The sequence below is a fragment of the Podarcis raffonei genome, chromosome 5 (assembly GCF_027172205.1).
Source record: "Podarcis raffonei isolate rPodRaf1 chromosome 5, rPodRaf1.pri, whole genome shotgun sequence".
NCBI classification, from domain to species: Eukaryota; Metazoa; Chordata; class Lepidosauria; order Squamata; family Lacertidae; genus Podarcis; species Podarcis raffonei.
In genome coordinates this window covers 92,845,479-92,860,181 of record NC_070606.1, presented here as the reverse complement: position 1 = coordinate 92,860,181, position 14,703 = coordinate 92,845,479, and the positions used below count along the sequence as shown (strand labels likewise).

General features: G+C 46.8%; 1 protein-coding gene across 10 annotated transcripts in view; it reads right to left on the bottom strand.

The window, feature by feature from the left end:
- Window positions 1–14,703, bottom strand: part of ATP11B (ATPase phospholipid transporting 11B (putative)) — an 88,862-nt gene that overhangs the window by 42,468 nt on the left and 31,691 nt on the right. For all 10 annotated transcript variants that reach the window (XR_008330738.1, XR_008330739.1, XM_053390652.1 and 7 more), the window contains exons 5-13: window positions 13,655–13,762; window positions 13,317–13,445; window positions 12,276–12,379; window positions 11,321–11,368; window positions 8,526–8,590; window positions 6,760–6,841; window positions 5,106–5,256; window positions 3,849–4,046; window positions 2,517–2,675 (exon numbers count right to left, since the gene is read on the bottom strand). Coding sequence is in view for 8 of the 10 variants with exons in the window: in XM_053390652.1 (XP_053246627.1) it covers window positions 2,517–2,675; window positions 3,849–4,046; window positions 5,106–5,256; window positions 6,760–6,841; window positions 8,526–8,590; window positions 11,321–11,368; window positions 12,276–12,379; window positions 13,317–13,445; window positions 13,655–13,762 (1,044 nt within the window). In the remaining 2 variants the exon portion in view is untranslated. The remainder of the gene's footprint in view (window positions 1–2,516; window positions 2,676–3,848; window positions 4,047–5,105; window positions 5,257–6,759; window positions 6,842–8,525; window positions 8,591–11,320; window positions 11,369–12,275; window positions 12,380–13,316; window positions 13,446–13,654; window positions 13,763–14,703) is intronic.

Below are 14,703 nucleotides of genomic sequence, written 5' to 3'. Positions count from 1 at the left end.
ACACAAGGCAACATTTCACAAAATCCAGAAGTCTCTCTCACACAAAAATGAGACAAGCGGATGCACAACGTATATAGTCGCTCTTGCTAAAGGTTGCACTCCTATGCAGCACTCACTTGGGGTAAAGCCCCACTGCAAGAAATCAGATTTGCTTCCCAGCAAGAACATGGATAGGCTCAAGATGCATGACTGCAATCCTATGAACATTAACTTGGAAAATGCCCCATGGAACACTGTTCGAAGTACCGTATTTTTCGCACCATAGGACGCACTTTTTCCCTCCTAAAAAGCAAGGGAAAATGTGTGTGCGTCCTATGGAGCGAATGCAGGCTTTCGCTGAAGCCTGGAAAGTGAGAGGGGTCGGTGCGCACCGACCCCTCTCGCTCTCCAGGCTTCAGGAAGCTATCCGCTAGCCGTGGGAGACCCAGCTCTCCCACGGCTAGCGGAGCGCTGCATTAATCCCGAAGCTTGGGGCGTGCGGAGCTCAGCGCGCCCCAAGCTTCTGGGTGCCGGCAAGGTCTCCGCTAGCCGTCTAGACCTTGCAGGCACCCAGAAGCTTGGGGCGCGCTGAGCTCCGCAGTCCCAAGCTTCGGGATTAGCGCTCCGCTAGCCGTGTCTAGGCCTGCTTCCCGGAGCGTCGGGCGCCCTGAAAGCAGAGCACCCGGCGCTTGGGGAACACATCCGCAGCCTAGGCAACCCTGCGGGAGGTCCCGCAGGGATGTCTAGGCTGCGGATAGCAGCCTGCTTCCCGGAGCGTCGGGCGCCCTGAAAGCAGAGCGCCCGGCGCTTTGGGAACACATCCGCAGCCTAGGCAACCCTGCGGGAGATCCCGCAGGGATGTCTAGGCTGCGGATAGCAGCCTGCTTCCCGGAGCGTCGGGCGCCCTGAAAGCAGAGCGCCCGGCGCTTGGGGAACACATCCACAGCCTAGGCAACCCTGCGGGAGGTCCCGCAGGGATGTCTAGGCTGCGGATAGCAGCCTGCTTCCCGGAGCGTCGGGCGCCCTGAAAGCAGAGCGCCCGGCGCTTCGGGAACACATCCGCAGCCTAGGCAACCCTGCGGGAGATCCCGCAGGGATGTCTAGGCTGCGGATAGCAGCCTGCTTCCCGGAGCGTCGGGCGCCCTGAAAGCAGAGCGCCCGGCGCTTCGGGAACACATCCGCAGCCTAGGCAACCCTGCGGGAGATCCCGCAGGGATGTCTAGGCTGCGGATAGCAGCCTGCTTCCCGGAGCGTCGGGCGCCCTGAAAGCAGAGCGCCTGGCGCTTCGGGAACACATCCGCAGGGTGGGGAGCCCTGCAGGAGTTCCCCGCAAGGCTCCCCAAGCTGCGGATAGCAGCCTGCCGCCCGGCGGGTGGGGCGCCCTGAATCAGAGCGCCCCTCGCGCCGGGCAGACATCCGCAGGGTGGGGAGCCCTGCAGGAGTTCCCCGCAAGGCTCCCCAAGCTGCGGATAGCAGCCTGCCGCCCGGCGGGCGGGGCGCCCTGAATCAGAGCGCCCCTCGCGCCGGGCAGACATCCGCAGGGTGGGGAGCCCTGCAGGTGTTCCCCGCAAGGCTCCCCAAGCTGCGGATAGCAGCCTGCCGCCCGGCGGGCGGGGCGCCCTGAATCAGAGCGCCCCTCGCGCCGGGCAGACATCCGCAGGGTGGGGAGCCCTGCAGGAGTTCCCCGCAAGGCTCCCCAAGCTGCGGATAGCAGCCTGCCGCCCGGCGGGTGGGGCGCCCTGAATCAGAGCGCCCCTCGCGCCGGGCAGACATCCGCAGGGTGGGGAGCCCTGCAGGTGTTCCCCGCAAGGCTCCCCAAGCTGCGGATAGCAGCCTGCCGCCCGGCGGGTGGGGCGCCCTGAATCAGAGCGCCCCTCGCGCCGGGCAGACATCCGCAGGGTGGGGAGCCCTGCAGGAGTTCCCCGCAAGGCTCCCCAAGCTGCGGATAGCAGCCTGCCGCCCGGCGGGTGGGGCGCCCTGAATCAGAGCGCCCCTCGCGCCGGGCAGACATCCGCAGGGTGGGGAGCCCTGCAGGAGTTCCCCGCAAGGCTCCCCAAGCTGCGGATAGCAGCCTGCCGCCCGGCGGGCGGGGCGCCCTGAATCAGAGCGCCCCGCGCGCCAGGCAGACATCAGCCAGCCCCACAAGCTCGGGGGACAGCAGGGAGGCGCAGCGCCACTATCCCGCTGTTCCTCGACCTGGTTCGGTTTCCCTGACCTGCTTTTGGGGGGGAAATAAAGGGAATTTTTTTTCCCTTTATTTCCCCCCAAAAAAACTAGGTGCGCCCTATAGTCCGGTGCGTCCAATCGTGCGAAAAATACGGTAAGTGTGCACATCACCTAGCTGTTCTCTCCATATAAACAATTCATTGTCCCTCAGAAGAAAAAAAACCACCTAAACCTCTACTCAACGATCATTCAATTTTCCTATTGAACACTTCAATAAGTCCCTTTTGGAATCCAATCTTGAGGAGTGTTAAGCTACTTAACCAGAATACTACATGAGACATTAATCAATTGAAACTGGGAGAAAATCTTACCAGTCTAGGCTGTATTCCATCTGGAACATCCTCAATCAGCCCTTCTGGAACCAGTTTGCCATTGATCTCTTGGTACTTTATACCATTAATAGAACATTCCCGAAACTGCATCACATTTTCAGTTAATGTACCAGTTTTATCTGTAAACACATACTCCACCTATGGTAAGTTGAGAAGAGAGATAAGAAAAATAGGTTTAGGAGCAGTGAAACCAAGTTTGTCTGTTCCCCCACCTGCACACAAAATGTTGATGTGATCTGTAGGACACAAGGCTGAACTGGGAGTGGTACTCAAATCCCATTACAGTGGTGCCCCGCAAGACAAACGCCTCGCAAGACGGAAAACCCGCTAGACAAAAGGGTTTTCCGTTTTGGAGGCGCTTCGCAAAACGAATTTCCCTATGGGCTTGCTTCGCAAGACGAAAATGTCTTGCGAGTTCCTGCGGGGTTTTTCCCCTCCCCCCCTTTTTCTAAGCAGCTAAGCCGCTTATCAGCTGATCTGCTAAGCTGATAAGCCGCTAAAAGCCGCTAAACCGCTAATAGCGCTAATCCGCTAAGCTGTCAATGGGCTTGCTTCGCAAGACGAAAAAACCGCTATACGAAGAGCCTCACGGAACGGATTAATTTCGTCTTGCGAGGCACCAATGTACATAGCAAAACACTGGGGAAAAGCCTCTCTCTCACCTACAGTGCATAAAAGTACTTTCTTTTGTCTGTCATGAATTGCTCAACTCTGTTGACCTAACACACAAACACGCATCAAGAGAACACAATTCTCTGGTTTCTGCAACCTGCATTATGGAAAGTTAGCCTAAGTTTTGAATGTACAAAACTGTTTTAAGCAGAGTCAGGCCATTGGTCCACTGTCCATCTTCCAGTTGGAAGAACTCTCCAACTCTCCTTTCCTTTTCTCTTGAAGTACTGGAATTTTGAAACTGGGGTCTTCAGGAGGCAACTATGTGCTATGCAATTTGTTCTACCGTCTAAGTAATAAAAAGGATCGAGGCACTATTGCATCGCATTGAAGCCCCAATCCACAGCAACTAAAAAGCCCATTGAATTCTCTCTTGTCTCAGAGATTTCTACACATTTTCTAAGGGGTAGGAAACGGTTTTTTAAAACTAAAGTTCTCAAAATAATGAATGTCAGTTCAAAATTCTGTACCTTTCCCATGCTTGTGTGAATTGTGCATCACTCTGCTTATAGGTAATGCAAGGTAAGTACACAAAATCACTGATCAATAACAACTTTAGAATAAATTCAGCAGATACTGGAATTATAGACTGTTCTGAACCTGGGTGGGGGAAATCATATTGAAACATCCATTCTATACCTGTCCCAGCTCTTCATTGAGGTCTGAAGTATTCACTTGGGCCTTCTCGTTTGTTTCTTCATGATAGAGGTCAAGATCCCAACCAATAAAAAAAGATCCTAGAAATTTCTGCATCTCAACAGTCACGTACAGTGAAATGGGAATAATGAAGTTGTAAAGGACCAGGAAAGCAAGGAAATCTGAAATAAATCTCAGAATCTGAATGAGAAAGGAAGAGAAATAGTATTCACTAAACTGAAAGTGAAACGTATTTATTTAAGAAGAAATACTAATCATTGCAAAATGCCCTGCTGTCCTTTAGTCACTTGTTATTAAATGGACACCGCAACACCTCCTTCGAAAAGCTAACCTTTCTGTTTGGGTTTATATGAAAGCTTTGAACTGGGATGATTATTTTGTTTTTATTTTATTTAGGTTATAGTTGCATCCCACCTTCAGATAGCTTTGAACAGCATCCATGGTTGCTCCCCCCCCCCCCACTGCCATATTTTATCCATAAAGCAACCTTGTGAGGACAGTTAATCTGAGAGATAGCGACAGAACCAAGATGACCCAGTACGCTTTGTTGTGGTTCAGTCGGGAACAGAACTCAATTCTCTGCAATGTAAGCCTAACCACCGTGCCACATCTTAAAGTGTACCTTTGCTATGAAATACTGGACCCTTTGCAAACTGCCACCTAGGATGCAGTGCACCATTTTCCTACGAAATCCTTTTGCAGTACTAACTTTATAGGCTAATATACCCCTGTAGACTTGGCTAGTGCATGTACAAACCAATGCCAGTATCAGTTACTCAATGTGCAAAATGGCTTGTAACAATGGGATGTCTCTCAAACTTGGGAAACTTACATTCTGGGACTGCTCCCTAGAAGTGAAGAGAAGGAATCCCTGAGCAAGTAACTGTCTAAGCAGCATGACTACATCCCTCTAGTACTAGCAGGGCATTGGAGAGCCAGTGTGGTGTAGTGGTTAGAGTGGTGGACTCGTAATCTGGTGAACCGGGTTCGATTCCCTGCTCCTCCACATGCAGCTGCTGGGTGACCTTGGGCCAGTCACACTTCTCTGAAGCCTCTCAGCCCCACTCACCTCACAGAGTGTTTGTTGTGGGGGAGGAAGGGAAAGGAGAATGTTAGCCGCTTTGAGACTCCTTAGGGTAGTGCTAAAGTGGGATATCAAATCCAAACTCTTCTACTAGGCAAAGGCAGCATGGGGAGAGGGGGAATCACCTAGAATGTGCACATAATTTTACACTGTACCTTGCTGCTGTTTCTTTCATGATCAGTTTGCTGGTTATACCAAGGCTCATGCCACTTTTCTTCAGACTGCCAGGCATATTTCAATATTGTACTCAAGATTGCTTCAAAGAGGAGGATTATTAGATAGATAATTAAAAAGGAATTCATAGACCTAAGGAAACAAAATTGGTGGGTGCCGATTTAATGCACAAATATCCACAAGATGTCAATAACCCTGTAAAAAAAGCTTCATCAGCAAGCATGGAAGACTGGGCACAATTTAAACACAACCATAAAAGGTAAAGGTAAAGGTACCCCTGCCCGTACGGGCCAGTCTTGACAGACTCTGCGGTTGTGCGCCCATCTCACTTAAGAGGCCGGGGGCCAGCGCTGTCCGGAGACACTTCCGGGTCACGTGGCCAGCGTGACAAATCTGCATCTGGCGAGCCAGAGCCGCACACGGAAACGCCGTTTACCTTCCCGCTAGTAAGCGGTCCCTATTTATCTACTTGCACCCGGGGGTGCTTTCGAACTGCTAGGTTGGCAGGCGCTGGGACCGAGCGACGGGAGCGCACCCCGCCACGGGGATTCGAACCGCCGACCTTTCGATCGGCAAGCACTAGGCGCTGAGGCTTTTACCCACAGCGCCACCCGCGTCCCCAAACACAACCATGCATTGCTGCAAAAAAACATCCTCATGCATACTTGTGGATGGAGATAAAAGCAACTCCAGTTAAAAAATAAGAGGGTGATTCGGTCTTTGCGTGAATATGACCTTCTAGTTTGTAGCCAGAGGTCAAAATTGCCCACAGTAGTGGAAGATTATCTTGCTCAGGGCAGAAGAAAGGAAGAACTGTTCAGTCTTATGTTCCCCTCCTGTTTCTAACCATCTCTGGTTGCGGAAGAAGAACGATGCTCTCCCCTATGAGGAACAGGGGATGCAAAGTCAGGAGGAGAAATCCTCTGTTCCCAACCTAGGTAGGAAAGGGACTGGAAAGACAATATGGCAATGGGGGAGTTTGGAAGGACAGGGTCATTAAGCAGAAAGTGCAGCAAAGCAAATCCTTGGAGAGTGAAGGGCAAGTAGACACGGCTGATCGGTTTTAGATTACTCTGGACTACGTCAAATGTTGTTGTTGTTTAGTCGTGTCCGACTCTTCGTGACCTCATAGAGCAGAGCAGGCCAGGCACTCCTGTCTTCACATCAAATACAGTGGTACCTCGCAAGACGAAATTAATTCGTTCCGCGAGTCTTTCCGTCTTGCGAGTTTTTCGTCTTGCGAAGCACGGTCAAGTCGCAACTGCACCTCTTCAAGCGGTTTTAAGAAAAAGGAAACAAACTCGCAAGACGTTTTCGTCTTGCGAAGCAAGCCCATAGGGAAATTCGTTTTGCGAAGCAACTCAAAAAACGAAAAACTCTTTCGTCTTGCGAGTTTTTTGTCTTCCGAGGCATTCGTCTTGCGAGGTACCACTGTATAGAAGGCCCAATTCTCATGTCATTTTCCAGCACGACACCTCAGTTCTCTTCAGAAACTTAAGAGATTACAATAGGATTCTTTTTCCATTCCCCCGAAAAGTAGCACTTAAAACTTCCAGTTTTGCAGCTTGCAATACCCTATGAGAACTTTTAAAGCATTACAATTTTCCAGTCAGTGAAAATCTGCAGGACACATACTTTTCTACTGCTGATCGTTTCTGTGATTTACTCTTGTAATTTAATGCCATCTTCGTCTCCATTCCTGTATACACTGCAACACCTACAACAAACAAAATCGATGTTTAGACTTGGTATCCGCAGCATGAGCTGATTAAAAAAAAAAAAAAAAGAGCAGATGTCAGCTATTTTTATCGTTGTGACTGCAAAGCCATACAAGAAACATTAGATTTGTAGCAATACTCTGTTATGAGAAACTGTGGGCTTGTTCAGATACAAAGCTAAATCCCAGCTTAGCGTCCTGAGAACTGGCTGCAGTGCACACTCCCTGCTACCACCGCGGCCTCCCCAACACCGGAAACAGCTGTAAGGAGGCCTTTGAGAGTTTTTGCTTCTGTTTTAATTTAACTGCAGCTTGTTTTGCCATCCCACACTATGGACTAACTGTTGCTCACTATGGTTAGGGAAAAACCAACTGCTAACCATTGTTTATGAAGCTGTTTTATTTCAACTAATTGTTGTATTAACCATTGCTTATGCTGAACTGTGATACAAAAATGGAAGAAGCAGCCTCTGCTCTTCTCATGGTCATGCCAGAAGGGGGAAACAGGCCTGCCTCGTACAAAGCTATGTCCAAACACAGCCAATTTAAGTCCTATTGTGAGCTTGTTCTGAAGTCTGTGCTAATATCCATTATACAAGGGGTATGTGAAACCCGTTAACCATAATGTTTCAGTTGTGGAATTTCCTCCCCGAAGAGTTGTGTCTAGCATTTTCATTAAGCAGTTTGTGTTGCACACTGAAGATGCACTTCTTTACTCAGGCTTTTGAACAAAGAGAGAGATTTTTAGGACTCAGCCTACTCTTGTGACTGCCATTTGTTTTCAACTGTTTTTAATATTGTATTTTAAATTGCTGCAACCCACCCCAAGACCTTATGGTGAAGGGCAGGCAATACATCAAAGTATTAATTACCATTATTATTATATTTCATCTAATATACTGCGATTGCACTTGAAATTTGCTTTGAAAGTAATAGCCACCTAACTCAAATGCTCCACAAAACTGCATCAGCTTTTTCACTCTTTGAAACATGCTTGGGAAACAGCTGGTCAAGCATATAACCACCAGGGTATTAATTAAGGCATTCCAAATGGAGATATGCTGGTTTTGCAACATCTTCATTGACTTTCAGTTGGTTTCAGAGACCAATTCAAAGTGCTGCTTTTGCCCTTTAAAAGCCCTATATTGTTTGTGTCCAGAATACATCAAACTCTTATCTTTTCCTAAGGGGCTCTGCTCTGTGTTCACCCAGAGTCAAAGTATGGTTGGCAGAACGGTGGTACCTGGGACAAGGCCATCTCTGGAATGGCAGGAAGTCTGTGAAACTCCTTTCCCAAGGGACCAACTCCAACCTTTCTGTTAGTTTTTAGAAGCCAGACAGATATTTTATTCTAAAAGAAGGCTTCACGGGGCTGGTAACTGCATTTCTGGTTGATGGGTCTGCTGGGTTTCTGCAGCACATTTAGTCTGTGACTATTTTAGCAGACTGCAGAAACTGTTCATTAATAATTATGGGTGTGGGCCCTTACGCCACCCTGATTACTCAGGCTATGCTGGTGAATAGCAACGCCAGTGGCCTAGTCAAAGGGAGAGTGGGAAGATGATTCAAGGTACACCAAAGTGTTCCCCTCTGACTGACGCTCAAAAGATAACTACCGTACATTCTGGGGAACCTGCCTCAAGAATCTTTGAGCAATTTGTGAAATACTTATGTGGTTACAAACCAAAAATTTCTTTGGTGTTTTTCAACCTTGCTCCACGAAGTAAGAGACTTTCAGGTCCAAGAGGTCTGAAAAAGAAAGAGGTCAATTTTTATGTTGACAGAACACAATGTATCAACAGGCATTTGCTTAGATGTCCACTCCACCAATTCCAAAATGCAACTTGCACCAAATGAGAATAAACAACAGGGATAAAGCTATGGTTCATTCAAGGTGAAGAAAGCTATGCGTGACATTTCATCCTCGGTAACAGTCAAGAGCCAAACAGAACAGGTAACATTCCTATTTTGCCTAAAGTAACTGAAAACAGAAGATGAAATGGGGAGGGAGGGGAAGGAGGTATACATTGCAGTTAAGATAAGCTTGTTCATAAAAGGGGCTAGGACAAGTTAATGGAAGACTGCCCTTGATAGACGTCTTAACACTATATGGACTCTCTCTGGTGTGGAGGCTACTAAATACCAGCTGATGGGGGTGGCGGTCCCCTACTGCTGTTGATCCTCAAATCTAGTTTCTGAGCATCCTGCAGGCATCTGACTGGCCACTGGAGGAAAAAAATGCTAAACTAAAACAGACTTATAGCATGATCCCGAAGGACTTTTAATTCTACTGTGTACGTCTAAGAACTAAAGAACGTTTGGTTTCAATAAATTCACGCAGCAGCAGAAGAAGAAGAGTTTGGATTTGATATCCCGCCTTTCACTCCCTTTAAGGAGTCTCAAAGCGGCTAACATTCTCCTTTCCCTTCCTCCCCCACAACAAACACTCTGTGAGGTGAGTGGGGCTGGGAGACTTCAGAGAAGTGTGACTGGCCCAAGGTCACCCAGCAGCTGCATGTGGAGGAGCGGAGATGTGAACCCGGTTCCCCAGATTAGGTGACTACCGCTCTTAACCACTACACCATACTGGCTCTCGACATTAATACTGGCTCTCGCAACATTAATTATCTGCACATTTCAAAAATTCCTGCAGTAACTCCAGGATTATTTGTACCTGTAGCAAGTGTAGCATCTGCGTGTAATGCTCACACCACTGAACAGTGGCTGTATTAGCTTGTGTTTCTTTTAGAACGTCATTATTATCCTACCATTTAACAAGATGCAAACCTTGGGCAACTCACAATTTCATTTCCCTTTGCAAACAAGAGGTTGAACTTGTAAAATTACAGTTCTGTGTTATTTTTTACTGCAAGGACAAGAGTAACAACTCCAGCTCCTGCAGTTACTCTTAACAGATACCCCTGGGGTGCTTGAAACTCCTGCTGTTCCAGTAGCTACTGTACCAGCAGTTAAGGACTTTCCAGGAGAGTCAAGTCAGTAAATGGAGGCCCTCGGTCAAATAAGGCCGTTACCCAGACGAGTGCTGTCAGTCTCTTTCCCACAGCTATAACCCCAGAGAGGAAAGATATGGGGAAATGTTACGGGGAAACGTTGGTGTAAGGACTTGTTTGTAAGCTACTTTAGGGGAGAAGCATGGTGCACGCCCGAAACTTCTCTGATTGACTGTCTACAGAAACCAAGCTGTTTAGGCATAAATGGGGGAACACTCATCAACTGCATTAGATCACATTTCATCTGGTGGTGGGGCAGTCTACTTAGGGAAAAACAGTTTCTATAAGACATCTGTAACTTCAGGATTAGTATATATGTGAGAGATACATCTTCTTAAAGGATTGACATGATTAATGGATCTTATCAGCAAGAAATAAAAACTGGCTTTGCAAGTTAGTTCACTCCAAACTGGTCAAGCTGGGATACAGCAGTTCATGGCATTGCTAAGTGCAGGAAGAAGTCACAACCTGTAGCCACCTCTTCACAGTTTCTGCTACAAAGAAAGCCTAATTGCACTGGAACTGAAGTTGGCACACTCCCTACAAGCATTTATGCACTAGCAAAACAAGCTCTGGAATAAGGAAGCAAATTCTTTACTAACTACCTGAACGTTCTCTGCTACACAATTAAGATGGTCATTTTCTCATAAAAATGCTATCAAAATATTGAGGAAGTAGGATGCTAGACTAAAATAGACCTACAGCCTGATCCAGCAGAGTTTTTGTGGGCTTTAATTCTGTTATGAATACCTGTCAAAGAAGATTGGTGGTTTCAATAAATACACCAAATTTTTCAAGTAGCACTAAAGAAGGAAATTAGGGGGCAATCCTAAATGTGGGAAGCCAGTATAAGTTACAATGGGTTAAATAATGCTAACGTAAAGTATGCCAGAGCCAATCTCCATTCAGGAGTCTGGACTAAGTCTGGAAGAGGAAAAACGAGTCTTTAAAATAGAGTTGCAACACACTTTTTGCAAGCTTAACTTACACGAGATTGCCAGGTCATGTAATCAAACTGAATGGGCTTAGCATAAATTAGAGGGTTTGTTTTTTTAATTTAACTCAACTCAGTTAAGGAACTGCAGCTCATGCCTCCATGATCCAGCAGCCACACCTATGTCTGATCTGGGGAGTCCCAGGCAGGCAGCAAAAACACAAAATTGTCCCATACAGAGCCGGGTCCTTGGCTCATTTTGAGCAGTATTTTGTACTGGCAGCACTTCACCAAGGCCTCAGGAAGATGCCTTTACAAAGCATTGCTATGAACTGGAGATGCGAGGCACTGAATCTGGAAAGTCTTATGTGCAAATTATGTGCTCTATCACTGAGCTTCAAGCCATTTACTGAGTCCCTGGTGGCTGAAGGATTGCCCCCAGCTTGGTGGCTCACAAGCTGTGGAGCCCTGCTGTAAACACATGCTGTTTAAATTCAAGGCAAATCACATGACCTTTACCAACGCTTGGCTTACCGTACTATTTCCTCAATTTGTTGACTTATTGTTATTCGTCCAACGAATCTGCAAAAGAGATTAATGTGTCAGAAAGACATATTTCTTCTATTCCAGCTCTGCGAGTTAGCAACAACTATGCAATAGAAGGAAGAGGATGTTTATTTATTTATAAAATTTGTCTACCATCCTTCATCCGAAGATCATAGGGCAGCTGACCAAAAAAGGAAATGCGAAACGAAAACACAAAATACATAATAAAACCAAACCAAAACAAACCAATAACCGCCCCACCCACCCCCGTGATCTGACAAAGAAATCCTCCTGGTTTGTGAAGGATTCCAGAATGTTGCAGAGATCTGTTCCAAATGCTGAAGATGTTACCACTATAAGGCAGTGCAAAAGTAACTGATTTAAAAAAGAAACTACACAGATCTCCAGAGCTTTTGAAAATTATGGGACAGTTGTTCTCATTCTACAGCTGCGCAGAGTGATGCAAATGAATGTTCAAATCTACTGACCCATTAAGTCAGGCATTGTCAACCTGGCCCCTACTGCCCACTAGTGGGCGTTTCAGGATTCTAGGTGGGCAGCAGGGGGTTCTACGGCACAAGCTGAATCCTCCTTCCATCGAGCACTGGTGGGCGCTAAGAAAATTTTACCATCTAGAAAGATGCACTAGTGGGCAGTAGGTATAAAAAGGTTGACTACCCCACATTAAGTTATCTGGTCCTTGCCAGGCCTTGCAACCAGGTTTATCATTTAAGAAGTGGATGTTTCAGTCAGGAGTGCTATGTATGCACAGTCACTGCAAGGTTCTCTGCTAGTACTTACAGATTTAAGTAGCTCATGCATTCACATAAAGATGAGAATTTCTAGAAGAGTTTCCTGCAAAATCATCTAATCCTTATAACACTATAAACATTGCTTTCCAAATCCGCTTTGGGGGAAAAAATTATATTGTAAAAAATGGCACCTGTATAGATCTGCTTCTGGTTGCTGACATTCTATAACAGCTACAAGTTTGTCCAGATTGGCAACTGACTGCAATACTGCTGTTTCGGGGACTGCAACATGCGTCTGAAATAAAAAGAAATAATCACTCGGGTTTCATTAGGCAACAATAAGCAGCATATTGTGCAAATGCTATAAAGACATAGGCTTGCAACTTACACACACATATACACACACATTAAACAGAGCTGTCTGGTTAAGATACCAACTAAGCCTCCAAACCGCATCTTAAATTTTCCAGTACATCATCAGCTCCCAAAGCAACACTGAGTGCACATAAACGACGATTTGTCAAGTGCTAACTTGCCAAAATGTGCATATTACCTTTTGAAAAATCGGTCAGCTGTACTGTGCTGCATCTGTTCAGAAATCCAAAGTGTTTAGATTTCTCATCATTTAGCAGAGCAATGCAGATGACAGGCTTATCAGGTGATTTACATGCACACCACTTGATAAAACTGTTGCAGGCTTCTGACTGATGAGCAAACACGGAAGATCAATCTTGGGTGGGGCAGCCATCCCCTCAAGTTACTGACCCCGATGCGTACAGAATGCACACATCATCACATGCACATAAGCCCTGCATCTCTGGTACACCAGTAGTACACACACAGTTTTGTTCACAGCACAGCACATACTTTTCTTACAGATTCTTCTATCTATAGAGAGTTATAAAATTATTTTCAAGGGCAGACGGTAGTAACTATTTCAGAATCAGAATACCGTAAACACATACATCAACTGCAGTTCTGTCACTTGCTATTTTAAATGTGTACAGGTATAACTGAAATTAGGTTCATTTTTCTCCAGGTCATGTCACTACTGATGCAGACCTTGGTTTGAACAACATGCTTTGTGATTCTGATATTCTGAGGTGCACCCAGGGGAATTCAACATTTTCCTTTTCTGTAAGAGGGATTTGGAATATATCAATCTTGGTTATCAGGAAACAAAACCTAAATCTGTTTCTAACTTAAGGTATACAAAAGGTGATAAAACAGACCTTAAGATTAGTTTCTCCATCCAAGCTTGCAGTAGTAACGTAGCAAGAGCCATCTGCTCTGTCAGATGACAGAAGTACGAGATCAACAGGGAAAGTTTCATCTTTGGCTACTCTGACAATATCTCCCACCTGAGAAGACAGGCAAAAATATCTGTTCAAGTACACCTTCACAAAAATGTTTTTGTAACTTTCATTAACACACGCTGTGTAAAGCAACGGCCCTTTAAATTGCCTTTTTAATTTGCATGTATATACACACAAAAACACACACACATATATAAACATACACACACACTTTTGAAATGTTCAAAATCATTTTGCACCACTCACACACATACCCGAATGTTCTTTGATCTTGTTTTTACAAGGCCACCACTGCGAACAACATACACTGGAGCTCCATTCACTTCATTGTCTGCTTTATGGCGTAACCAATCTTCATAGCCCTGGAAAAGATGCAAAGAAGCATTTTTGGGGGGAGGGGAAAGCCAACAATACACATAACTGCCTAAGCAAAAGCAGCTATGCAACCAATTTGCTGATAACTACAGGCAACTCCCAATTTATGCACATTCTATTTGCTCACAACCGTGCACACGAGCAGTGCTGGGGAACTGGAAATGGGGAGCATCCTGGAGAGTCTGCCTGGCTCACAAACAGACCCTCCCCAGAGGATGTCCTCTCTGGGCTCCAGGCAGGTTATCCTCCCAAGCTGGAGAGGCAGCAGGGCTTTATTGAGCTGCTCAGCCTAAGAGCTGACATCTGGGGTAGCGCAGCAACAGCCGTGGCTTCCCTGTGTGTCAGCTGAAAAGTCCCACTGCCCATCCAAGCTCACGTGGAGGCTGTCACCAGAGCCCGAAGAGGAGCTCCTCTTCAGACTCTGGGGAGTGAGCCAGAGGCTTGTTGAGGTTGCTCAGCTGATGTGCGCAGGAAAGTTTATTTCCTGCGCATCAGCTAGGCTGGTTGACAAAGCTCTGCTGTCCCTCTGGCTCACGTGAGATGAACTGTGGCGCTTGTTTGTGAAATATGGAGGGGCAGCGGTGCTTGGTTGACCAGTCCAGCTAACACATGGCGAAGGTTCCTGCACATCAGCTGAGTGAGCCGGGGTGGGGAAGCAGGGCTTCCTCAGCTGACACGCAGGAAAGCTGCTGCTGCTGCTGCTGCTGTTGCACCACCCTGCACATCAGCTGTAAGGCAGGGAGGCTGAGCAGTTCAACAAAGCTCCACTGCGCCTCCTTGAAGACTCTTCCGGGGGTGCTCCCCATTTTACGCAATTTTATGCACATAGGAGTCCAGAGTATAAGCCCCACATAAATGGGGAGTCACCTGTATAACATTATCAAGTCAAGAACAAGGATCAGCAACTGGTAGCCCAGTTGGCTCTAGG